A 27,297-nucleotide genomic window follows, 5' to 3' on the forward strand; every position below is an offset into this window, starting at 1 on the left:
CACATGTGATTTAGTGAAGGTAAAGTTGCAAGAAGGATGCACATTAAGGTGATTCCTTGTAGAGTCTACAAATGGCCACCACGTAGGCTATACATGCAGTTTCACTTCGAAATTTCAATTACACAAATCTCGGAAATCAGTGCTTCATTTCACCAGGAATTGCTACTTCAACGTGGAGTGACAGTTTTAATGGTGTACATGTCGTAGAAGCTGATACTTGTGCACTTAAAGTTACGAAGTGGTTACGAGAATAACGATCTCACAGCGAAACACCTTAACCACGTCGAAAATCTGATGCAATTTTAATCGAAAGAAAAATATCCATGAGTAAAGAAAAAGAGACACGCTTCAGCTCTTTTAACACTTTATTGTTTGAAATTCAAAATAAATTACATTTGCTCCAGCTACTGCAGCCCTAATTGTTATGATATATATCTAAGCGTTTTTACATTGTTCCTGCCTTTGCAATTCAGTATTTCAACAAGGTTTTCTAAACCAGGATATCAGTATAACAATTTACATTTTAAAACTATAAACTAAAACTAAATCTTATCTTAGTATAAAGGGAATTCAATATTCGATATGTTATGTACCTCGGTAGTACTGTACTAGGGAGGCAACTTCAGAATCAGCGCTTTTTTGAAGCTTGAAGTGCTTTTTTCCTGGTACACTGAAACAAATCGACATGTACCGTTTATTGGATCCATCTTTTAACATAGCAATGTCACCAGATTTATTCATTCTATTTGATGATTGATAGATTCCATCGGATTATCACTCAAAAACTATGCCTGCGATATGGAATGATTTCTATCGTAATTTCATATACTTAGTACTTGATAAAACTTTGCTTCGAACGTGTTTAGCGATAGGTAAGATGTATATGAATATTGGGTGAGAACAGACATCTAGAAACTAATGGAAAATCATATGAGTCTGCACTATGAGAAAATTTAGTAAAATATACCTGTTTTCATGATGAGTATTGCTCACTAAAAGATTTATCTTATAAGATAATTATTTTAATTTTATTGGAGTTGCTTTTAACGATTTTTGACGTTTGTTGATATGTAGCGTGTAAACAGACATGTAGAAACTATTGGACAGTCATTTAACTGTGCAGTATAGGAAAACATGTATATCTCATTGGAATAGCTTCCTTTGATTTTTGAGGTTTAAAGCTTGTAAACAGATCTATCCCAATCATTATATAGTCATATAGATTTGCCTTTTAAGAAATCCAACAGCAAACATCTGTTTTGGCATGGTTTTCCGGGATGAATATCGCTCCCAATAAAAACATCTTACATGATTGTTCTTTATAAATTATTGAAACAATTTTCAACGATGTTATCGTACACTCATTAAAATGATTAGTCGAACTTGATATTGCTAACACCAAAGAAACTGCATTGAATAATCTTTGTTTATTATTGTTCCATAAGATAAGGGGTTCCGAAAAAGAATGTATTGAGATTGAAAAAAAAACTGATTCTACTGCAATATTTACTTTTCTAAGATTCTAATTGTAAGCCTTCTACACGGCTAATTCAGATTCCAGCACTAGTACTCGAACTTCATGAACCAGTTCCATGAACTCATATAATGTAGTCGTTGTTTTATCGCACACAGGAGCATTAAGAAAGATTTGAACAAACGGCACCACCGAAACGGAGCATAAATTTGCCAGTGTTATTTTTCTTCACTCTAGCAAAACGAGCATAACGTTGCACTACATTCCATGTCGGGAGAGCTGTTCTTACTTCATGCTAATTGAACGAGCTCAATATTGAAGTCAGCATTGGCCCAGTGGAATCGAGCTCAGACACCAAAAGCATCACACCTCAACAGTTCAGGGTCGAATCCCAAAAAAGACACAAGCTTTCAGCTCCCTTTGCCTGATATTTATTTTTCGATTTATTTTTAGAAATCGATTAAATATATGTGTCAAAAAAAAAAGTAAATTTCATGTGATTTTCACATAAACTTTACTTCGATTGATTTATGGCACATATATTATATTGTGGTGAATAGTAAAGCTTATGCTTATAGGTTTCAAATCCATTTCAGATAATTATTATAATTTGACCGATTTTCATTTATCATATGACGATCATATAAAAGTTACCAAATTATATTAATATAGAATTTCAAATAGAATTTACCTGACACATTTTCAATCATATCATTTACAATGGATAATCTAATAGCGCAAATTAATTAGACTTCCACATAACAGGAATATGTCATATTGGTTCAGTGTAGTGCAACAACTAGACCATGTTGGCACAGCATAAAGCATGGTCGGTCTAAACACTTGTTTAAATATTAGAAGTTTATTCTTCAGACAAAGTTTGATATCCTGTTTATAAGAGAATACAAACATTTTATTTATTTATTACATTTCACAAAAACTACGAATATATTTCGTAACAGAAAACACCGAGTGGATTCGTGGAGTTTCAGTGTACAATCAATATGATTGTCACCGGCTCTACTCCGTTTGGCACAATGTAATTTTGTATAATATATCATTTGACATAACGCCGTTAGGTATAAAGGCCATATGGCATAAACATAAAAAAATTAAAGCTGATGGAATATTTCTCCTCTTTTTATCATATTCTGTTGAAGTACAACCAGAAGGGTAATATAACTTTTTATTGATATAAGTAGTGGTTTACCACCTTTATGCAAAACGGACATTATGCCAAACGGCGTAGAGCTCAGATTCTTTAATATGGTCGTCAAAAGACTTTTCTTACAATTGTGTTATATTCATCTTAGCCAATCTTAGGGAGAAAATACATTATAGCCAATTAATGAAACCAAGAAAATTTCAGGGATGCTACAGAGGGTGCGTATTATACATTTCGCGCAGAATTTGCGTTTGGTGCGGATTTCGCGCGTTTTTATTAATTTATGGTATGAATTTTACGGAAAGCATCCCTCTCTTCATCCATCTCCACTGCTTCAGACTTCTACTCTGTCTCGGCTTCTACCATCTACTCCTCATCCTCCTCCGGCTCCTCCTTCGGCTCCTCCTTCGGCTCCTCCTCCGGCTCCTCCTTCGGCTCCTCCTCCGGCTCCTCCTTCGGCTCCTCCTCCGGCTCGTCCTCCGGCTCCTCCTCCGGCTCGTCCTCCGGCTCCTCCTCCGGCTCGTCCTCCGGCTCGTCCTCCGGCTCGTCCTCCGGCTCGTCCTCCGGCTCGTCCTCCGGCTCGTCCTCCGGCTCGTCCTCCGGCTCGTCCTCCGGCTCCTCCTCCGGCTCGTCCTCCGGCTCGTCCTCCGGCTCGTCCTCCGGCTCGTCCTCCGGCTCGTCCTCCGGCTCGTCCTCCGGCTCGTCCTCCGGCTCGTCCTCCGGCTCGTCCTCCGGCTCGTCCTCCGGCTCGTCCTCCGGCTCGTCCTCCGGCTCATCCTCCGGCTCGTCCTCCAGCTCCTGCTCCGGCTCGTCCTCCAGCTCCTGCTCCGGCTCGTCCTCCGGCTCATCCTCCGGCTCCTCCTCCGGCTCCTCCTCCGGCTCGTCCTCCGGCTCATCCTCCGGCTCATCCTCCGGCTCGTCCTCCGGCTCGTCCTCCGGCTCGTCCTCCGGCACGTCCTCTGGATCCTCCTCCGGTTCCTCCTCCGGATCCTCTTCTTCTTCTTCATGTTCTTCCGGTTCTTGTTCCTCCACGATATCCTCGTCTTCCAGGGCCTCCTCCACCTCCTCATATGGCTCTTCGAGCTCCTCAGCCTCCTCAGTTTCATCTTCCGTCTCTTCCTCATTCTCGACCGGTGCATCCTTCAACTCCTCCACTTCCACTTCTTCCTTTTCATAGTTTTCCGACTCCTGCACATCCTCCTCTTCCGGGTTCACCTCCGCCTCCTCACATGGCTCCATCGATTCCTCATCTTCCTCCTCTCCATCTTTCGGCTCCTCCTTCGTTTCGTCTTTTTCTTCTTCATGTTCTTCCACTTCTTCTTCTTGCTCATCCTCCACATACTCCTCTTCCGGGTCCGCCTCCGAATCCTCATATGGCTCATTCGGCTTCTCATTCTCCGCCAACTCATCCTCCTCCGGTTCATCTTCCGGCCTCTCCAGTTCTTCCGTCTCCTCCTTCTCCAGTGCATCCTCCAACTCCTCCACTCCAGCTTCTTCCTCTTTATCCTCTTCCGGTTCTTCTTCTTGTTCTTCCTGCACATCCTCCTCTTCCTGCACATCCTCCTCTTCCTGCACATCCTCCTCTTCCGGGTACCCCTCCGCCTGTTCATATGGTTTCTTTGAATCTTCCTCCATCTCCTCCTCCTCCAGTTCATCATCCGTCTCTTCCTCCATCTCATCCTCCTCTTTCTCCTGCACCTGCTCCTTCGCCTCCGACATCCACATCATCCGCGATTCCGCCTTCAACTCCAACTCCGGATTCAAGACCACCTTAGTCACCAAATCCTCCATTTTCGTCTCTAATTCCTCCACCTTCATCTCAAATTCTTTCGCCATCGTCTCCAATTCCTCCACCATCGTCGTCTTCGTGTTCATGTTATAATTTAAGTTTAAGGTCAACTTCCTCTGCAATGTCTTCTTCGCATCCGACTCCAACTCCACCTTTGACTTAGCTTTTGATTCCGACTCCGACTCTGTCTTCAACTCCTCCTTTATCTTCGCATTCGACTCCAACTCCGTCCCTATCTTCGGCTTCACGTTCAACCCCGCATCTGATTCAACCTGCGACTTCGTTTCCGCCTTTGATTCCGGTTCCAACTTCGCCTTGGATTTTGATTTTGACTTCAACTGCAATGTCTTCTTCGCATCCGACTCCAACTCCACCTTTGACTTAGCTTTTGATTCCGACTCCGACTCTGTCTTCAACTCCGCCTTTATCTTCGCCTTCGACTCCAACTCCGTCCCTATCTTCGGCTTCACCTTGAACCCCGCATCTGATTCAACTTGCGACTTCGTTTCCACCTTTGATTCCGGTTCCAACTTCGCCTTGGATTTTGATTTTGACTTCATCTGCAATGTCTTCTTCGCATCCGACTCCAACTCCACCTTTGACTTAGCTTTTGATTCCGACTCCGACTCTGTCTTCAACTCCGCCTTTATCTTCGCCTTCGACTCCAACTCCGTCTCTATCTTCGGCTTCACCTTCAACCCCGCATCTGATTCAACCTGCGACTTCGTTTCCGCCTTTGATTCCGGTTCCAACTTCGCCTTGGATTTTGATTTTGACTTCACCTGCAATGTCTTCTTCGCATCCGACTCCAACTCCACCTTTGACTTAGCTTTTGATTCCGACTCCGACTCTGTCTTCAACTCCGCCTTTATCTTCGCATTCGACTCCAACTCCGTCCCTATCTTCGGTTTCACCTTCAACCCCGCATCTGATTCAACCTGCGACTTCGTTTCCGCCTTTGATTCCGGCTCCAACTTCGCCTTGGATTTTGATTTTGACTTCATCTGCAATGTCTTCTTCGCATCCGACTCCAACTCCACCTTTGACTTAGCTTTTGATTCCGACTCCGACTCTGTCTTCAACTCCACCTTTATCTTCGCATTCGACTCCAACTCCGTCCCTATCTTCGGCTTCACCTTCAACCCCGCATCTGATTCAACCTGCGACTTCGTTTCCGCCTTTGATTCCGGTTCCAACTTCGCCTTGGATTTTGATTTTGACTTCATCTGCAATGTCTTCTTTGCATCCGACTCAAACTCCACCTTTGACTTAGCTTTTGATTCCGACTCCGACTCTGTCTTCAACTCCGCCTTTATCTTCGCATTCGACTCCAACTCCGTCCCTATCATCGGCTTCCCCTTCAACCCCGCATCTGATTCAACCTGCGACTTCGTTTCCGCCTTTGATTCCGGCTCCAACTTCGCCTTGAATTTTGATTTTGACTTCATCTGCAATATCTTCTTCGCATCCGACTCCAACTCCACCTTTGACTTAGCTTTTGATTCCGACTCCGACTCTGTCTTCAACTCCGCCTTTATCTTCGCATTCGACTCCAACTCCGTCCCTATCTTCGGCTTCACCTTCAACCCCGCATCTGATTCAACCTGCGACTTCGTTTCCGCCTTTGATTCCGGTTCCAACTTCGCCTTGGATTTTGATTTTGACTTCATCTGCAATGTCTTCTTCGCATCCGACTTCAAATCCACCTTTGACTTAGCTTTTGATTCCGACTCCGACTCTGTCTTCAACTCCGCCTTTATCTTTGCATTCGACTCCAACTCCGTCCCTATCTTCGGCTTCACCTTCAACCCCGCATCTGATTCAACCTGCGACTTCGTTTCCGCCTTTGATTCCGGTTCCAACTTCGCCTTGGATTTTGATTTTGACTTCATCTGCAATGTCTTCTTCGCATCCGACTTCAAATCCACCTTTAACTTCGCTTTTGACTCCGACTCCGCCCCTATTTTTGGCTTCACCTTTGACTCCGCATCTGATTTAACCTGCGACTTCGCTTTAGCTATGAATTTCGGCTTCGTATCCACCTCTGACTCCGACTCAAACTTCGCTTTGGATTTGGAGTTTAACTTCGGTTGCAGCTCTGACTCTGGCTCAGCATTTAATTTCTCCTTCGCATCAGACTTCAAATCCACCTCTGCCTTCGCTTTCAATTTTTCCTCCTCCTCCACCTTCAACAACGCCTTCAATTCTGACTCCAACTCCACGTTCAACTCCACCTTTGAATTCGCTTTCGATTGAGACTCTGCTTCAGGCTCCGCATTCAACTTCACTGCCTGCTTAATTGTATGTTTCACGGTTGACCACCAACGCGGCTTTGCCGCCGATTTCGCCTTTGAACTTTCACCAACCCTTGTCCCCTCCCTAAGATTACCAAATGGTTTATGGACAGCCATGTCCAATCTTGTATTTTTGGCTTGCATCATCGCTACACTAATTGCAATTCTTCTCTCAAAAGATCCTTGCTTTGATTTGTACGATTCAGTGATGTCTTCACGCTCATTAACTCCCACCGCTTTTGTGCTGATAAACGTTCTGATTTCCATAGAATCTATCTTAGGCTTCGGTTGACCACTATCAGTATCTTCAAAATACCTCACATTGGGATTAACCTCACCGAATACGGAATCACAATCATATTTCACAGTGATATCTCCACGTTTAACTGCGTTCACAGGTGCCGGCCCAAACGCTTCAACCACCTGCCATCCATCGTACAACTCTTTGCATCTTTCCCCAATGTCTGGCCTATTCATCCACAGTTCATTCCATACATGGATTTTGCGCCACCATCAGTCAAATTCAGTACGAAGCCATCATCGTTCACAGATAATTTGAACGAAATCACATCCCGGTTCTCGTCGAAAGGTCTATCGCATGACAACTTAAGCTGGAACGGTTGACCTCGCCTGACCACCAACATAGGATTTTCAGCCCTCATCAATTCAAATCGACTCGTCCGATGAGCCTCTCCGTTTGCCTTCAGACAGAGATCCACTTTCTCTATCTTCAATCGCATGTCCTTTTTGTTGGGCGCTAGAATTAAGGATATAAAGCATATAATCTATCTGTTTAGAGTTACAATAATTATGAATTGTAATTTACCTGCCATACTGATCAACACGCAAATCGAATTAAAGGGAATCAACGAGACTGGTACCTCTATCACTGGCTGTCTTTGCTGGTCGAACAGAGCATGCCTATTATACATCAGGATGCTAAATATTTTGTTTTCATCGGTAATCCCCCGAAAAACACTGTGCGCCGCCTATGGTTCGGCTATTTTTTGGCAGATTTATTTTCCCACCAAACTGGTTTTCTAAACACGCCGCCATCTTTTCTTATTCAACAATAAAACTTGATATCATAACAATTTAGGTGGGCCCAGAGCATGGGACGGCATCTATGCTCGCTGTGGCTACTTGTACTAGTAGAATATTTGGTCACGGTCAATTTAGTTGCGAATTACAACTCAACTTCCTGTTCCCCACTGCTTGTAAGGCACTGTAAGATTTTAAAGTAATCCTCTCCTCCCCCTCCCCAGTCTTATAGCGAATTCGTTTATTATCGGGGTTAACACCAGTTCCAACCCAGTGCGAAACCGAACTTTTTGTCAGTGTGAACCTCAACCTGAGCTAGGTTTTAAAAACAAACGAGCAAACTGACGTTTGACAGAAAACAAGCAGACCCAATCTTGATACCCGATCCAGGTTGGAACTGAATAATAAACGAATTAGCTATTAGTAAGATTTCAGCGCGGACTATTGAGTTGGGAATATTGCTATATAAATGCATTGGCATTGTCACAGCGAACGTATTGAAATTAGATGTCGTAACATGTCTGCATGATTTACATTTGTTGCGTAACTGCATTCGTATCTTGGTGCGTTCTAGGGTATTGCGATTGCGCTGTTGAAATAATGTTTTGCTGTGTAGAAAAAAAAAGTCTCCATGAATGCTGAGTAGAAAAGGGTAGACACACTTGATCTCCTGATTTTATTTTCTGTATCAACCGTTGAGAGTTAAAGTTCTACATAAGCCATTTTTTTTAGCAGCCCTGGGTTCAATCCCAGTCGGCGCCGTCGGGATGTTCTGAGGTATAACATCTCTCTTTTTTCGGAAGGGAAGTAAAGCCGTTGGTCTCCGGTTAATGAGTTGATGGGTCGATATGTAGGGTCCAGGTCGAGGCATTGGTGCTCAGCACGGAAAACAAATCAAGGGAAAAAATACGCCATTTATGTCATTTTGTAGCAGTTCCAGACAAAAAGCGAAAAATATTGAATTTTTGTATCGACCATCTCCGTCCGATTTGTATGGAACTCTGGGTAATTGTTTATTATGGGCCATGATTCATGATTTTTGCTAAAAATCGGTAATTTTGGATCTTGTAAAATTTATGGTTTATGGGGATGTTCAAATAATTTTGAATTATAAAATTACCTTAAAAACTGAGTGTACTAGTCGATTTATTGAACCATGCTGCACACTTTGAAATGATTACCGACTTCGGCAATTTTTCAAACCTCAGTATAAAATTACCGCAGTCGGTAATAATTTCTAAGTGTGTGTATCTCTGGATTTTCAATTCAAACTACCAGTAGACAGTAACCATCGTAGCTAAAACATAATTGTGCAACTGGGAGACTCACAGATTTTAGATTTTGCGACCTATGTTCTTGCTGGTATGACTCTGAGACCACACTGACTAGTCAAAGAGTTGATTTCAATCTGTTCCAATTTTCAGTAGACCATTTGTCTACTTACCGTGAAAATTTCAGCCAACTTCATGATGAAACAAAAAGTGTGTGTGTGTGTGTCATCCTCTACCCCTCACCCAGCCGGGGGCGTTGGACAAGTAGAACTGCGAATAATTTGATCAAATCTCATGCTCCGTAATGGTGCCCTTTATGTTGTGAAGACTAGTACTTCAAAAAGGGTAACTTTTGAGGCAAGACAGGGTGTCCTCAACAAGTTAAGGGAACAGGATGCACTAGATGTCCACAACAGGTACAGCACAACATCATATAGACGCCCTTATTCACACTAACTACTCAGGGGATAGAAGGTCAAGAAGAGCCACCGCCGCCAACTAAAGCTTGAACCGGGTACCTGGGACTCCCACGATATATCCGCGGCAATGGTCAGCAGACGATGCCCTGTGCGTATTTAGTATGCGTCATCTAAACCATAATTTGCATCACCACAAATACACTTGTCAACCATCTTCAACTGGAACGTACTCACCAAATCACTTCACCCGGGAGCGCATTCCCGATGCTCCCACGCGTATTTTTCTCTCCACTCCAACCACACGACAACCAAATATCACTTTTCTTCACTTTTCTTTTTCAAGACACTCCGTGCACAAAAGCAATGCACATCGCAAAACCCTAACAATAGATCAGCGCCGTGCTCAACACCGCGTAAATAAACAGAAATTAAAATTTTCACTCGCGATGCCACACATTTTTGGTCCGGGAGAAACAATCAAACCACGCAGCGCCAAATCTTCTGATGCTTGCAATTTTGCAAACATGATGAATCATGTTTTCTTTCTTGATTCTAAAACTTCTCGAAAAGCGAGAAAACCACCACTCACACACGTATAACCGTCCGGGAGGCAGAGTGCCAGCGCTAATCCGTCAAATGCAGCCGAAAACTATGAAAGAGAATGCACGCATAAAACAGAGAGCAAATTTAGACACAACCGTATCCAAAGGCGTTCGAAACTCGACCACTTCATGATGAAACAAAAAGTAAGGTTGAAATTCGGAAGCAATTTGAGAGTTCTGTTTTTGAGGTGCTCTGTCGATAACCATGTAGTACAATCCAATCCTGGACGATATGCCTTGGGTTTAAGCTAAGTCAACTCTTTTATCAGTCATTTGTGGTCCTGAAAAGGACCGATAGGTTGGAAGCTTGGAAGCTAGTTAAGAACAATACTGTGGAAATTTTTCCTCGATGTTCTTGGAGATGATACTTACCTTACCAATCAGGCTAAGGCCTTGTTGTCCTCTGCTGTCCGAAGAAGTCGTCTCCACTCTACTCGATCCATGGCCACACTTCGCCAGTCTCGTAGTCTGCGAAGGGTCCGCAGGTCGCCTTCTACTTGGTCGATCCACCTTGCCCACTGCGTGCCTCTTCTTCTTGTTCCTGTTGGTTCGCTTTCTAGAACCATTTTCACTGGGTCGTCGTGCGGCATTCTTACGACGTGCCCAGCTCACCGTAGTCGCCAATTTTTTGCAATGTGGACGATGGATAGTTCTCCCAGCAGCTGTTGCAATTCGTGGTTCATTCGCCTCCTCCACGTTCAGTCATCCATCTGCACTCCACCGTAGATGGTACGCAACACCTTCCGGTCGAAAACGCCTCCACGAGCATAGTCCAGGTCTCGTGGGCGTAGAGGACCACCGGTCTAATCAGCGACTTGTAGATAGTCAACTTCGTGCGGCAGCGAATTTTATTCGACCGGAGCGTCCTCCGGAGTCCACGATTCTCTGCTGGTATCATTTTCGGCGGTCACCAGTAAGCCCAAATACACGAACTCATCGACCACCTCGATTTCGTCACCGTCAATCTGAACTCGGGGTGGAAGGCTAACATTGTCTTCCCTAGAACCTCTTCCTTTCATGTATTTTGTCTTTGATGCGTTGATGGCAAGTCCAATCCACCTAGCTTCAGCCTTCAGTCTGATGTACGTTTCCGCCATCGTCTCAAAGTTCCGTGCCATGATGTCGCTGTCATCGGCGAAGCCAAGAAGCTGGATGGACTTCCTGAATATAGTGCCACTCGTGTCTATCCCAGCTCTTCTGATCACACCTTCTAACGCGATGTTGAATAGCAGACACGAAAGTCCATCACCTTACCGTAACCCCCTTCGAGATTCAAAGGGACTCGAGAGTGTAATCGATTCTCGAACAACGCACATCACTCGATCCATCGCGTCAGTTTATCCGGAAATCCGTACTGGTGCATAATCGGCCATAGCTGATCTCGATCGATTGTGTCGTATGCGGATTTGAAATCGATGAACAAATGATGTGTGGACACGTTGTATTCGCGGCATTTCTACAGAACCTGCCGAATCGCGAAAATTTGGTCCGCGGCAGCGCGGGCACCATTGAATCCCGCCTGGTATTGCCCCACGAAATCTCTTGCAAATGGTGACAGGTGGCGGCATAGAATTTGGGAGAGTACCTTGTAGGCGGCGCTCAGCAGTGTGATCGCGCGGTAGTTGCAGCAATTCAACGTGTCGTCCTTTTTGTAGATTGGACATACGACAGCTTCCATCCACTCCTCCGGTAGTAACTCCTCCTCCCAAATCTTGGCAATTACCCAGTGCAGCGCTCTAGCCAGTGCTTCACCACCGTATTTTAATAGCTCACTTGGTAGTTGATCTACACCAGTTGCTTTGTTGTTCTTCAGCGAACCAATTTCCTCCTCAACTTCTTGAAGATCAGGGGCCGGTAGCCTGTCGTCTTTTGCGCGTGCTCCAAGGTCTTCTGCCGTGCTACCTTCGTTTTCTGCTGCATCACCGTTGAGGTGCTCGTCATAGTACTGCTTCCCCTTCTCTAAATCACCTCACACTCGTTCGTGAGAAGGTTACCGTCCAAGTCCTTGCACATATCGCTTGCGGCACGTAGCCTTTGCGCGAACTATTTAGCTTCTCATAGAACTTCCGTGTGTCGTTTACGCGGTACAGATTTTCCATCGCCTCGCGATCTCAGTCTTCCTGCTGACGCTTTTTCCTTCGGAAAACCGAGTTTTGTCTGTTCCGCGCTTGTCTGTATCGCTCGACACTCAATCTCGTGCGGTGTTGCAGCATTCTCGTCCGTGCTGCATTATTCTCCTCTACTAACAGTTTGTTTGCATTTGCCGTCAAACCAGTCATTTCTTCGGTCCGGGATCGCAGTACCTAGTGCCGCTGCAGTAGTACCACTATGGTTGAACGGATGTCCCTCCAGCCATCTTCAAGAGAAGCTGCGCCAAGTTGCTGTTCCGTGGGTAGTGCAACTTCCAGCTGCTACACGTAGTCCTGGGCAACTCCGGCGTCCCGTAGTTGCTCAATGTTGGGTCGCGGCGTTCGACTTCGACGGGTGTTATGCACCGTTTTGAGCGCATGCATACTGCAATTAGGAAGTGATGCGAATCTATGTTCGCACTGCGGTACGTGCGGATGTTGATAATGTCGGAAAAGAATTTCCCGTCGATTAGGATGTGATCGATTTGCTTTTCTGTGTGTTGGTCAGGCGATCTCCAGGTGGCTTTGTGGATATCCTTGCGGGGGAAAAAGGTACTTCGAACTACCATACCCCGAGAGGCTGCAAAGTTCACGCATCGTTGGCCGTTGTCGTTCGATGCGGCATGCAAGCTGTTTGGCCCGATTGCCGGTCAATACATTTCCTCCCGTCCTACTTGAGCGTTCATGTCGCCGATGACGATTTTGACGTCCCGTTGCGAACAGCCGTCGTACACCTGCTCCAGCTGCGCATAGAACGCTTCTTGCTCGTCGTCGGGTCTCCCTTCGTGTGGGCAGTGCACGTTGATGATGCTGTAGTTAAAGAAACGGCCCTTAATCCTCAACTTGCACATCATCGCGTTGATCGGCTGCCAACCAATCATGCATTGGCGCATCTTACCCAGTACTACAAAGCCGGTTCCCAGCTCGTTGGTGGTGCCACAGCTCTGGTAGAAAGTAGCCGCTCGGATGCCCACTTTTCCATACCTTTTGTCCCGTCCAGCAATGTTCCTGCAATGCTACGACTTCGAAGTTGTGTGGTTGAAGTTCGTCATAGATTAACCTATCGCAGCCCGGGAAGCCGAGCGATTTGCAGTTCGATGTTCCGAGTTTCCAGTCGTAGTCCTTATTTCGTCGCGTGGGTCTGTGCCGATTGTTCCGATCCGTATTTCTTTCTTCAGTATTTGCAACTTTGTTTTTTTTTTCAGGGCGGCTTGTCTTGCCAGGGGACCGTCGTGCACAGCTCTGTTTAGAGTCCCACGCTGGCACTAGGACGGTGATCAGCCGCTCCTAGCATGGAGAATAGACGCCGTTTTGAGCCGCAACCTCCATGGTGAACAGACGCTCGGGTTTGGTGAAGCATTTCCTCTATCACCGTACTATCATAGAGGTAACTCTAAGACCAGTAGGGGACCATTCAATAATTACGTAAGCATTTAGGGGGGAAGGGGGGTTTTCAAATTTCTTACGATCTCTTATGATGGGGGGAGGGGGGGTTCATACAAATCTTACGTAAGAAAAAGATTGTTAGTGCAGCTTTCCAAATAACAATTCTAGTATTTCCTAGAATTGCGTTTAATGTTCAATTTGCTGGTCCGTACTTCTGACAGTTCTGACAGTAATCACCATTACCCGAGCAGGAGAAAATAATTAATGAATACCTAATTCTGATCTGGTACCAAAATTTGGTATTGACCAGCATGACATAAGAGGAAAAATACCAAAGAATAATACCAACAATGGTGGGGTTGTGTACAAGACACGACCGCAGGGTTGACGTAGACTACGTTAAGCTGTGTAGTGAAATTCTCGTGCATTTTTTCTAGATTTTGATTTAAAATACAGTAGAAGTAACCTATGATTTCAGTCCTATGTACATATTTTGGATTTCCTACTTAGTAAAACTTGGTTAAATTCAGGACCTCATAAAAATGCGAATACATATTCATACATAAATAGAGGTACCGTCTGATAATTTATCACATTTATACTTTTTATCACTACAGAAACACTCCGTCCCCGTGTTCTTATGCAAAATAATGAATGTGCGTTCACAAAACGCACGAAATCTTAAAAAACCATATTAAGATATAATGAGATATAATCGTCTTTTCAAGTCGGGTCGGGGATAAGATATAATCTCATTATACAGGTATTCCACTAAGACGCCCAAATTCATCAGGATTCATATTAAGATTTTTTTAATTCCATCAATAGATTAAAGATGTACCGAGAATTAAATGGAGGGATTTCAAGCTTAAATGTTCTGATCGCGAAATATTGACTACCAATACCGAAATTTCGCATGAAGGTCCAACCTAAAGAGCCTGAATTTATAAAGAGGCAACTAATTTTACTTCCAAGGCTGTGTCGCAATGGGTGAGTTGAATTTAACTCGTGGTTAAAAGTGACAGATGAGTTATCGAATAACCCTGCTATACGAGCGTGGTTATTTCGGACTGACTAAAAGTTAAATTTTGGTACCCGTGGCTGAGTTCTGTTTGAACACTGATCAATTTCCGGCATTTTCGAACATTGAAAATAACTTACGAAATGTCATGTTTAACCACGAGTTAAATTTAACTCGGCAATTGGTACACAGCCCAAGAAGTATTTCTCGATTACTTTTTCGAAGGAACGTATCAGCACAAACGAAGTGACAGACGGAGCGGCTCGAAAACTTTGGTGACTAACCTGCTATTGCAATTTTTCAGTGTACCACATGGCAACACCACTACTACTGGATTGTACCACATGGCAACACTACTACTGGATTGAACTAGCATTTTCACCAAATGTACTAGAATGTTTTGGTTCTATCTCTTTCACTCTACTCAAAACATAAATGCATAAAAAAATGACAATATGATACACTCTTTGCACACTGTCAAAGAATCATTGTACACAAAATCAACTTTGTGCAAAACCAAATCAAAAATACTATCCCATCTGGTGGATGATGGCACAAGCTTCTAAGAAAATTCTATTACAGCGAACCACATTATTTTAATTGATTTCTTCGCCAGTTAGTCGTCTGTCACTTCGTTTGTGGTATCAGCTTTTGTAAACAACGCATTTGATTGTCGATTTGGCGCAACTGGTAGCTCGCCCACGCATTCTAGTACTACCATCAGATAGGGGAAAATTTTCCTAAACTGTTAGCGGTGTTAGTATGTGGGGCGAGCTATTAGTTATGCCAATCTGACGATAAAATGCGTTGTTTACAAAAGCTGATATGTCCTTCCGAAAAGTAATCGAGATTTGTAGTTATCATTCAGGCAAGGAGCGCTTGCGCCATCGAGGCGACGTCGCTACCAGCAGCCAATGATCTCGACGGGAATGACGCGCACAGTTCGAGGTGCAAAACTCGAACTCTGCGCGTTTGACAGGAACCGCCTTCCTACTGCTGCTACTGCTGCTGCTACCTGCTTACCCGCCGTCCGAAACGAAAATGAGTTGAGGCACATTAGCAACGCTGTTTTATAACTTTTCTGATTCAAGCAGCACGATGTACAACCAAATTGTACTTGATTATGAGGACTGGGTTTGGGGAGAACGGTTATTTCATGAAAACAGTGATAAAATTATCACTTTTTATTTGTCCATTTTTAAAACAGTTTTTTTATGAAAAATTGAAAAAAAGTTTATTGCAACAGCTTACGAAAGGTATTTCCTATCGATTGGTGTGTTCGGATTTTAATTTCATCTAAAAATGACAAAGCTTATAGCGTTCAAAAAATAACACCTTTTCGTGACGGTCGCAATTTTAGATTTTCGATTTACCCCCAGTACCTTCCCGTAAGACGTAGTCTACGTCAAAAAAAAAACAAAATATATTTATTTTCTCACCGCAAGAAGCGATATTTGAAGAGACATCGAAGATACCTATGTAAAATTTGAATATCCTAACTTATGCCATCAGCTTAAGCGGAATTAAGCTTACCGCCACCGTCGAAAAATTCACGTTTATATTTTTCTAAAAATATTGGAAAAAGATACCAAAAATCTGTAAAAACATCAGTTTTTCTCCGCAAAATTCAAAGGAAATTGATGTATTACAAATTTTTTTCTGTATCTAAAAAAGTTTTAAAAATATCGAAAAATCAGATCTTTTTTAATTTGTTTTATATCCAACTTTTTTAAATAATGAGATAAAAAAATGTTTTATGCGTAAATTTTCTTTGAAATCTACGAAAAAAAACGGATGTTTTTGAATTTTTAATATTTTTTTGAAAGAATTTTAGAAAAAATAAAATGCGCGTCAAGGTCGATTTCTACGGACCCGGCGGTAATCGTCCCGTTAATGGATCGTTTATTAATAATGTCATCCACTCTTCCAGTTTACCAATGCTCTAAACAATACTTCAATACTGAATACCAATACGTCAAGGACTATTACTATTATAAATCGTTTTTTACCTGGTATTTGATTTTCTAAAACCTTGCTCGAAACTGACTGATATCATAACAATATGGCGATTGTTTTGTTGGTTACGTCGAGAGTTGCAAATTGTTTTGGTGTGATAGAAATTGATCGATTTAAGTACATAGTTTTGTAATTTCCGTAATTTTTAAAACGTTTTTGTCTTGTTATCGTTTTTTAAACGGTATGTCTAAACAAGGGGACCTACACATCAAGCTGCAGCGGGCTTTTAAGGAAGCTCATTCGGAATTTTCAGCAGCTGTTGCACAACAAAAAGCGAATGATGTTAGGCGAGAAATCAAAGAAGCCAATAAATCGTTTGACGACTTGCAAAATGCAGTCAGTATCAAAATTCAAAAATTTGAAGCAATGAAACTGAGAAAACGCAGCAGTTATGCGTTATTTTTCAGTAAAGTAAGTAACAACACATACATTTTAACATATCTCATTTACCTTATATTGTACATTTATTTTAAAACAGGCTGCTTCAACTGATCTGTGAAGTTCTTTTTGCCTTTTAAATGGTTGTTTGAATAAAAAAGTGTTGTTTTGATCACCAAAAAGCCGATTCTTTCGAAATACCGATTTAAGAAAAAAAACAAAGTTGGTAAGATCTTACAGGGGGGAGGGGTGGTATTGAAAAATCTTACTATGTCTTACAAGGGGGGGAGGGGGGTTCTGAAATATTGGAAATCATGCTTACGTAATTATTGAATGGCCCCTAGGTCCCGAAGAAACGTGCTCAACATTTTGGCTCAACTGAGGTACTTTTTTCGGTCCCAAGCTAATCGATGCACCCCTCGAAACATAGGAAAATCCACGTCCCCTCATTTTATCTGTCAAACTTTCATAGCGAATCAAAACAAACATAGTGTAGTACTAGAATTTCGACTAGAATGGGGTACATTAATCGATTTGCTTGGGACCAATAGGCTAGACAAGTAGCGAGCCAATTTTAAATCGTTAGTTTCCACCGGTTGGTACTATGGTAGCCGCCCCAGTGTTCGCGTCGCACCTCTTCACTTTGCTATTTCTGGACTGGCAACATTGCCCAGGCTACGCCACCCAGCCCAAGTAACATTGCAAGTTTTATCGAGGTTTTAAAGTATGCTACAAGTCTAAATCATGGTCTCCAAAACCATCATAAAACCAAAATTGCTACTTGGGAGCTGTGTCCATGTTTCAGCTGGTAGTCTTTTGTTATCATATGACTCGGGGAGGCTTGAAGTAGGAACTTGTGAGCACCAGAGGTAGGTATTCCACTCCTTCCAGGTTGTCAACTCACCATTTTTTGGAGATGATAGCATTGCGGAAATGAAATATGTATTAGGGAAAACACATCAATCACTGAATCTGAGCCTACCGGACGTTACCTACGTTAATGCTTTTTTATACAAATTTTAAACCCCTTCTATTAAGAGAATTCGTCATGGTTTTTTTTTTGGCATAATGCTCTTAATAGGAGGGGCTTAAAATTTGCACCAAAAAATCATAAAGATCGGTACCGTCTGATGTGGACCGTACACGATTGCTTTTATTGACAATAATCGTATTGGCAATACATTTTATATTGACGTCAATACATCGGTATTGACAATATTTCTGTATTCACATCATGAATATTTCTTACCGTGTGGGGTTCGCTTGACATGCTCAGTGCTTGGTGTCAATATTTGGCGACTGTGTTAGGGAAACCACTTTTCCCATCACGGAAACGCCTCGTTTTCTGATGACAAAATTACGCATTAACGTGCTCAAAACGCACGAAGTTTTTGGTTTATAGATAATAGATACAATATTCTACTTTATCGAATTCTACTTTACCGACTCTAAAAATGAATCGACAAATATATAAACAAAACTGCCAGAGGCCAGAGCTTTCACATATATTTTTAATGGGTCTGATTTGGGATTCGATCATGGACTGTTGGGGTAAATATGCTGCTGCCGGAGTCTTCGTTCGATCTCACTGTGCCACGGTTGTTCTCATATATGAGGCAGGTTGATAGGATAAAGTCACAACTCTTGTTATCGATGTTTACCTTTCTGAGCAAGCAATTCACATCGTATTGAAATGCAAAACACTTTAAATCCATCTGTTTTGAACAAGCGTGATTCAATGTGCAATACACTTGAATAGATAGTGAAAGATTTTCAACATTTCAAAGTTTGAAACACTATAAACTAACGTGTATAACACATTGAACCAAGGTGAAATACACTTAAAGTAAATGTGATGGTGCATTTAGAAAATCAAGTGTTTAAACACTTCGATCAAACGTGTGAAATTGTTTGAGTGTATAGTTGCGGTATGGAGGCTGTGCCGGAACTAGGCGAGTAAGAGAGGTGACACAGTCGGAAGAAGTGTTAGTTTGTTTACTAAAATTAACCGCCCATTTTGTTATGGTAAGTTTTGCTATAAGAAATGCTCCTCGTGTTTATTAGCGAAATTCAGTGCTAACATTTGAAAACGGCGCAAAAGCCATTTGTAAACAAATGGTTTGTGGGCCCTTTACTCGCTACCCGAAGAACGCCCACGCAAACCAACAGCATCGTCAGGAAGGAGAAAATTTCCCCTACCCGATGTTGCTGTTTTGTCGCGTGGGTGTACTTCAAGTAGTGAGTAAAGGGCCCACAAACCATTTGTTTACAAATGGCTTTTGTGCCGTTTTCAAATGTTAGCACTGAATTCACATCAAAGATTGATCAATTGCATAGGAAATCAGTTTGGCACGGCATTTGTGACTAGCATACACTTTCCGGTCGTATTAAACAGGTCAAGAACTGTCCAAATCCGCCCATAAACATTTTTGTTTTGAATTTCTGTATGGCAAAATAGTGAACTTTTCGTGAACATTAACGGCAAAGAACTCACAAACACTGATGAGGTTCTGCAGCATTTATCTGAAGACTAGAAACAGCCCCAGATATAAATTTCACTTCCTCAAGAATTTCCAGAAGTTTTAGCTCTGGATGATGATGATGAGGTGATGATTCGGCCCCTTTTATTGAAAGTGCCATGTCATTTGATAAGCTTGATAGCCGTTCGTCAAGTAATTTTGTAATTTTTTGTGACATCAACGAATTTGATTCGTTGATGCCGGTTATTGTCGCGTGCGCTTGTGAATCACACGTTTTCATATGCTGGCCAACCGCGCTGCACATGTTATTATTATTTTTATTTATTACTGCCAACTTTTCTTTTACGTCATTGAGCAGGTGCTCAATGCTGTCGAATAATTCTGATACTAAGCAGAATTTTTTTAGGTCAGCAGCAATGCGGTGTTTCGCGTCCGTTTGAGAGTGGATTGCTTCCAAAAGTTGCTCCTGTTGATGAAGCAGCTTCCTCACGTCGGCTTCCTTCCGTAAAATGTGCTGGCAGTCAGCACACATTGGCACCATGAATGCCGTGATGAAATGCTCCCGTTGTCGCTGTACTCCGACACAGGCAGCATGGTATTTTTTTGTTGCAGAATTCGCACTTCCATAGAAAGCGGTCGTCGTTGATGCTGCATGATATTACACCGCACGGCATAACTGCTTATGTTGTAAATATTCGACGAGATACTATAAGGGACAAATGGCCAGCGAGACCCACACGCGTCGTCGAAGTGTAAAAAAAAATATTTATATATATATACAAATTACTTGCGGACCAAAATGCAAATGCGTCCGCGCCCGAAGACAGCTCGTGGCGAAAAAAAAAACCATTGCAGCGGTGTGACATTTGCGTATTTTTCAATAGTGACTTATTGAAAATTAATAAAGTGTTCATTTTAGCAGATTGGTAAATATATTTCCAATCGTTCGGCTTGTTTAGAATTGAAATCCATCTGCTATTGACAGAGTTATTTGTGGGGGCGACCCCGGCGTAGTGGTTATTTATTTATTTATTTTTATTTATTTATTTATTTGTCGTCAATCAGTGTAGACCGTTTTACAATTGTTGTCTTAAGAACAATGTTTACAATTTTGTCTTTGTTTATATTTTTTTTATAATATGTCTTGAGAACAAGTTAAAACATTACTTCTAGCTGACGTTATGCGAGTAATTAAAATATTGCTTTAATTTGGTTTTTGTCATTGTAAAGTCAATGTTATCGCAGTGCTTATTATATGTATCCATCATTTGGTTCAAGGGTCCAAATTTGGCATAATTCGTACGGTGACGATTTGTAGCAAATATATTTCTATTTCGTAAATGCCTAGATGGTGTATATAAATTTAAGGATGACAATAGTTCTATTGAATCAATTCGATGTGATACGATATCGTTTACGAAAGAAATCATAGCAAATTCACGACGCTCTTTTAATGTTTGGATATTTATGAGCATACACCGAGCTGTGGAAGATGGCAGAAGAAATACAGTCCAACCTAACTTGCGGAGTGCATACAATAGAAACTGCTTTTGAACGGACTCTATTCTTTCTTCGTGTTTTATTGAAAAAGGAGACCAAACTATGCTGCAATATTCTAATACCGATCTTACATAAGCAATGTACAATGTTTTTATCGTATACGGATCGTGAAAGTTGTAGCAGAAACGTTTTATGAAACCAAGCATGTTGTTAGCTCTGTTAATAATTGTGTTATAATGATCGGTGAAAGTAAGTTTTGAGTCCAAAATAACACCTAGATCCCTGACTCTATCACACTTTTCTACGATATGGTTTCCTAAAGTGATATCGGGTAGGGTTTGTTTTCTACTAATGGTAATTGAGTTACATTTTTTTATATTTAATTGTAGCAGGCTTTTTAGACACCAAGTATGGAATATCTGTAGTTCCTCTTTGAATGTGATGATGTCTTTGGCATCTTTTATTTCCAAAAAAAGTTTAATGTCGTCAGCATAGATTAAAACTTTCAATTTCTTAATAATGAAAGATATGTCATTGACGAAGAGAATAAATAAAAGCGGTCCTAAATGGGAGCCTTAAGGAACTCCAGAATTGACATCAACGGGATTTGATGTCTTTTCTTTGTATTTTACTATTTGATGGCGGTCAGTTAAATATGATTCAAGCCACTTGAGGAGTGCGTAATGAATTCCCATTTTTTGAAGTTTAAAAAGAAGCATGGGTATGTCAATTCGATCAAACGCTTTGCTGAAATCTGTATACAACACTTCTACATGGTTTCCGTTATCCATTGCATTCAAGGAATAATTAACTAATTCGAGCAAATTCGTAGTTGTTGAACGGCCTTTAAAGAAGCCATGTTGCATAGTAGTTATTCTGTTTTTAATTTGAAGAAAGAGTTTTTCATTCACAATCGGTTCGAAAAGTTTCGGAATGCAAGAGATAATAGCTATACCACGATAATTACGTATGTCGGATTTTTTGCCAGATTTAAAGATAGGCACTAAAAATATTTTAGGGAAGTTTCCGGATTCCAGTGACATATTGAAAATCCAAAATAATGGAGCAGTAAGTTTAGTTGCTAAAGCTTTCATATAAACTGGCGGAACACCGTCAGGGCCAGGACCTTTAGATGCATCTAAATTGTTTAAACCCCTTAAGATATCATGAACCTTTATTTGACTTACGCTGATGTCACTTGAAAATTCTGGATAAGATTCAAAATATTCACGGTCACGGTCCTCTTCTAAAAACGTAGTATAGATTTCTTGGAAGAAATTTGCAAACAAATTGCATATATCATCCGAGTTCTCACCTACCCTATCGTCCAAATGCATCTTTGATGGAAAATTATAAGATTTTAATTTGGTTTTCACATAATTGAAAAATTTCCTTGGACAAGATTTTATTTCAAGTTCAGTTTTTAAATTATACTCCTCAAATGCCATATTCACGGCCAAATTTAACTGATCGCAAATGCCTAAATAGTATGCCAAACCTTCTTCACTATTATATTTTTTATAAAATTTGTGCGCTTTTTGCTTTTTATTTTTAAAATTTTTCAGTTCCCTGTTGTACCAAACCGGATGTTTTGCATGACTCTGACGTCTTCTTCTTCTAGTTGGCACTTCTTCAAGTATTATTTCAAGCAACACATTGTAGAATACGTCAACTGCACATTCAACATTTCCTGCAGTTCTTAGTATTGCTTGCCAATCGACAATGTTCAATATATTTCTGCTTTTATCATAATTTGCTGAATTGTAATCAAAGATTTCATCAAATTCGCAGTCGTTGGTTCTTTCATTTATGTGAACGAATAAAGAATATTCTATTGCTATGTGAAACATTTCATTTCTCCATATGGGACTTAAAGATTCAGTCACACAGAAATCTTCATAAGTATTTGTTAATAAAAGGTCTAAATAACAATTTTGTTGATTTTTCACATGGTTAATTTGATTAAGTCCTAAATGAGCAATTTTGTCAAAAATGAAATGGAGTGTTTCATTTTCCCCAACGACTGGAAGTAAGATGCTTTCATTGTCCATATCAGAAATAAAGTCAACATTGCGTTGGTTAAAGTCCCCATATACATGTACTTTTACTTCAGGGGGTAAACCAGACAAAATTTCTTCCGCTTTTCCAAAAAACTTATCATACGTGTCCTTATGAGCATTGTTCGGAGGAAAGTATACCGAAGCAAAGACATGAGTTTCATCTACTACTTGCGCTTTTACCCATACATGTTCGATGATGTAGAGAAGTCGTCAAGTCCTGGATAATGTCGGGGTCTGCCGGATCATTGTCTTCCTCCAAGGGGTGCGTCAATTTCGTACAAAACACGAATTCCTGCATACACACGCCTCGCATGATGCAGTTGCAGCCATCCCGTTATGCAAGTGCGCTGGAACGGTACGTGGGTAAACATCGCACGCCGGGTAGGGGTTTAAGATTTCCCCTCGTTGGAATTGCATTGTGGGTCGATAGTTAGCCTGCGGCGGTCTGGAAAACCGATCTTTCGCTGCCGCAAGAAGCTCTCGATCAGGTGGCAGTAGATTGTTTCTATTCTGACTAACACTGCTGTGGAAACTGTTACGGTTAGTGTTGTTGTTTCGATAATTGTTAGATATGTTTGTTTATTTGTTTATTTGTTATGGTTGCATCAACAGACTAGAAATAGTCCCAATGATGTGTTGTAAAAAAGTACAGATTATACAGACGACATACATGTACTACAGTTACTACAGTTACTACAGTTACAAACGAAAATAACTTGGAAAGCATTGTCAAGTTACTAAAAATGTATAAGTCTTAAATTTTACACTTAGCTGTTGGGTATCAAGCGCCTTCGGTCAGCAAAAAGGCAGAGAATCTTCGGCGAAGCATATTCCGTGTCAAGTGGAAATCGAACATCGACGCTACTCGGTTGAACACAAGCTGCAAGCCGTAAATAGCGCTCCCTATGCTATAATTAGTTCGAAGAAGTGGAAGTCTCAGCATAAGACTGTTGCGTAGTGATCGAGGTTGAACATTAATGTTCACTTGTTGCAGAATTGCTTCGCAGTCAATTCTTCCTTGCAGAGTATCGGCGACGGTTAAGGCTCTGAAAACATCTCTTCGGATACGTAAGGGCTCGATATTGATCAATTGGCAGCGATTCTCGTAGCTTGGAAGACGAAGTGGGTATCTCCAAGGCAGCTTACGGAGCGCGAAGCGAAGAAAACGTCGTTGAACAGATTCAATTCGCTCGGCCCCATTATTGTAGTTCGGGCTCCAGACAGCAGAGCAGTATTCCAACGTAGATCGTACGAGAGAGCAATAGAGCGATTTCAAGCCGTAAATGTCCGTGAAGTTCTTAGTAATCTTGAAGACAAAGCCAAGCGTTCTGGACGCTTTGTCGACGACATACGATATATGGTGTGAGTATGTCAGCTTTGAGTCTAGAAAAACGCCTAAGTCTTTCACGCAGTGCACCCGTTCGATAGTCGTGCCTAGTAGTTTGTAGTTGAAAATAATCGGTTGTTTCTTGCGTGAGAAAGTAATAACTGTACACTTAGCTGGGTTGACCACCAATCGGTTTAGACTACACCAGTCAGCAAAGATGTCAATCTGATTTTGGAGAGAACGGCAGTCGGCGTGTGACCGGATGCGCAGAAAAACTTTCAGATCGTCTGCAAACGATAATCGTGGCTCTGTGATAACATGGTGAACGTCGTCGAAGTAGAGGAGAAATACCAATGGTCCCAGATGGCTGCCCTGAGGTATACCGGACTTTGCGCAGAAGCTTGCTGAGCGACAAGTACCCAAAGTTACTGTCAATTGGCGCTCCGTGAGGTATGAACGAAACCATCTCAAAAGATTTCCACCGATCCCTAGCCTATCAAGCTTAGCGATCGCAATTTCGTGGTTCAGCTTATCGAAGGCTGCCGTAAGATCTGTGTAGATAACGTCCGTTTGGGTCCGAGCAATCAAACTGTCTGTGATGTAAGACGTTAGGCACAGCAGGTTCGTAGTTGTGGAACGCCCAGTTATGAATCCGTGTTGATCTGTACTTAGATATTGCCTGCAATGCGCATTTAGGGACTCTATGACAACCAATTCAAAAAGTTTTGATACAGCACTCAGCGATGTGATTCCCCGGTAGTTGTTTACGTCGTGTTTGCTTCCCTTTTTATGAACAGGAAACATATCCGCAGTCTTCCTGCAAGACGGAAAGATGCCGCTGGAAAGAGAGAGCTGGAATATGCGGCGCAGTGGATCTAAAAGACAAGTGATGTTCTTTTTAAGAATAATCGACGGAACACCATCGGGTCCAGCCTTAGTTGAAGTCTTAAGTTTAGATGCTGCTCTAGAAATCGTATCTGTAGTGGCTTCGACCATGCTGAGCGTTTGGTTGATCAAAGGAACATTACTGGCCGCGGAAGTAATGATATTAGCGGAGAGTTGCTCGGCTACAAATACACTAGCAAATTTGGCTGAGAACAGGTTGCAAATGTCTTGTTGATTTCCAGCAGTTTCACCATTAAAAATCATGGAAGAGGGTAAGCCGACTTCCCTGCGTTGCTCATGTACGAAGTTCCAGAAGGATTTCGGGTGTGATTTTAGCCGCCGTTGAATCCTCCTTTGATAGCGTTGAAAACAGAGACGACTTAACCGCTTATACTCGTGGTTGAGTCTGACATAGTAGCATTTCAGTGGCAGTGTGCGGAGTTTAGTAAATCTTCTGAGAGCAGCCTTCTTAGTTCTTTTCAACGAGCGAAGATCTTTCGTCATCCACGGGACGCGAGAGTCGATATGGATGATCTTTTTGGAAACGTGTCTGTCAATGACATATGCCAAGACGTGAGAAAAGGTTTGTGCAGCAATGTTGACGTCTACAGGATCTAGAATATGCTCCCAATCTAGATTAGACAGCACATGGACGATACTGCAATGGTCAGCTCTACGGAAGTCATATGACACAGCGTTTGAAGTGCTGGTGAAATCATGGACAATATTATTTTCGATCACGATAACTAAAGCAGGGTGATGATGCACTACCTTGACTAAAGGTTCGGGTGCCGTCGAGAGGAAAGGAGCTGTATCACGAGCACTCACAAAGCAGAGATCCAGGGTGCGGTTGTTTTCATTCAACAGGCCATTGATTTGTGACAGAATTGCGGTACTATAACTGTCCAGGAGCTGGATGGTTCCTACGTGGAAAGATGAACGCTCGTGATCAGGACATAAGAAACCACTATGGGTTGGAGTCCATGCAATGTCCGGTAGGTTAAAATCGCCAAGAACAATAACTTCGTCGGAAGGGCCTGCTTTGTCTGAAGCGGCCAAGACGGATCGACAATGTGCGTCAATAAGCTCCAAGTCACGGGTTCGATCTGGAGGAATGTACACTGCACAGAGAAGCAATTGACGATCACCAAGTTGAATAGCCACCCACATTTGTTCAACCCTGTTCCAGGAATCGTCCTCTATAACTTCTGCTTTCAGCTTGGAATTAACTGCGATAAGGACGCCTCCCCCAGTAGTTTTCCTACTATTATTCGTGTTTCGATCGCAGCGAAATATTTCGTAGCCAGCACCAAAGACATAGTTTGAAATGGTTCGATAATTGAGCCATGCTTCGGTCAAAACTAAAATGTCGTAGCAGTGATCCATGACGGCCAGATGATAATCTTCCACGAGGCCTTTCATACCACCAACGTTCTGATAGTAAATCGTTATGTCCGACCTCCGCTGTTCGGGAACAACGGAAGGTTCAGCGTGTAGTTGCATTTGGGAGCTGGTAGATGTCACTTGACGGAGGAAGGATGTTCGAGTAGGGTCGCTGGAAACCAAGATATTTTCAGGCGATAATATATTCGTCGGTTGATCATACTTGCCAATAACAGGAATGTGGAAGACTCCTTCTCCCAACTCAAACGCAGGGCCGGGACGACTGCTGGTTGCTGGCAGGAGGGGCTCGACTGCGATGAGTGGAATAGGGGCTTCCTCAGGGCGGACGGCAAGAATGCGTCCCGGAGTGCAGTTGACTGTGGTGGCTCCATGTTGCCGACTGGCAGATGTTTGAGGTGAGTTGAAGGCATTGGAATTATGATCATCATCAGGCAGTGAAAGTTCGCTAGTAAGTGTGTACTTGCCTAATATAGCAAGCTGGGAGACCCTCAATCCACATCTAAACTCAGGGCCAGGACGACTTGGATGAACGCTGGCTGCAATAGGCGCGACTGATTTAGAGGAACTGGGGACTCCCAAAATGCTTTCTACGTTGCGTCCTGGTTGAGAAGTAATTTGCCTCAATAGATTTTCAGAGGGCATCACCGAAAGTTCGC

The 27,297-nt window shown here is 42.3% G+C and overlaps 2 protein-coding genes across 2 annotated transcripts; one reads left to right on the forward strand and one right to left on the reverse strand.

Annotated features, from left to right (window-relative positions):
- Positions 1–36: 36 nt before the first annotated feature.
- On the forward strand, positions 37–3,543 carry LOC135703211 (secreted protein C-like; the record flags this gene model as incomplete). The annotated part of the gene is made up of 2 exons (XM_065224333.1): positions 37–82; positions 2,978–3,543. Coding segments are annotated over exons 1-2 (612 nt in total), but the record flags the coding sequence as incomplete, so codon positions are not given.
- Positions 3,544–6,839, reverse strand: LOC135703212 (glutamic acid-rich protein-like). The gene is made up of 2 exons (XM_065224334.1): positions 3,724–6,839; positions 3,544–3,637 (listed from the first exon to the last, which is right to left on the reverse strand). Exons 1-2 carry the CDS (start codon positions 6,837–6,839, stop codon positions 3,544–3,546), a joined length of 3,210 nt encoding a protein of 1,069 aa, XP_065080406.1.
- Positions 6,840–27,297: the final 20,458 nt, after the last annotated feature.

Source organism: Ochlerotatus camptorhynchus, unplaced genomic scaffold (assembly GCF_037179485.1).
Source record: "Ochlerotatus camptorhynchus isolate MF236.1 unplaced genomic scaffold, CSIRO-AGI_Acam_v1.1 ptg000211l, whole genome shotgun sequence".
In the NCBI taxonomy this organism is placed as follows: Eukaryota; Metazoa; Arthropoda; class Insecta; order Diptera; family Culicidae; genus Ochlerotatus; species Ochlerotatus camptorhynchus.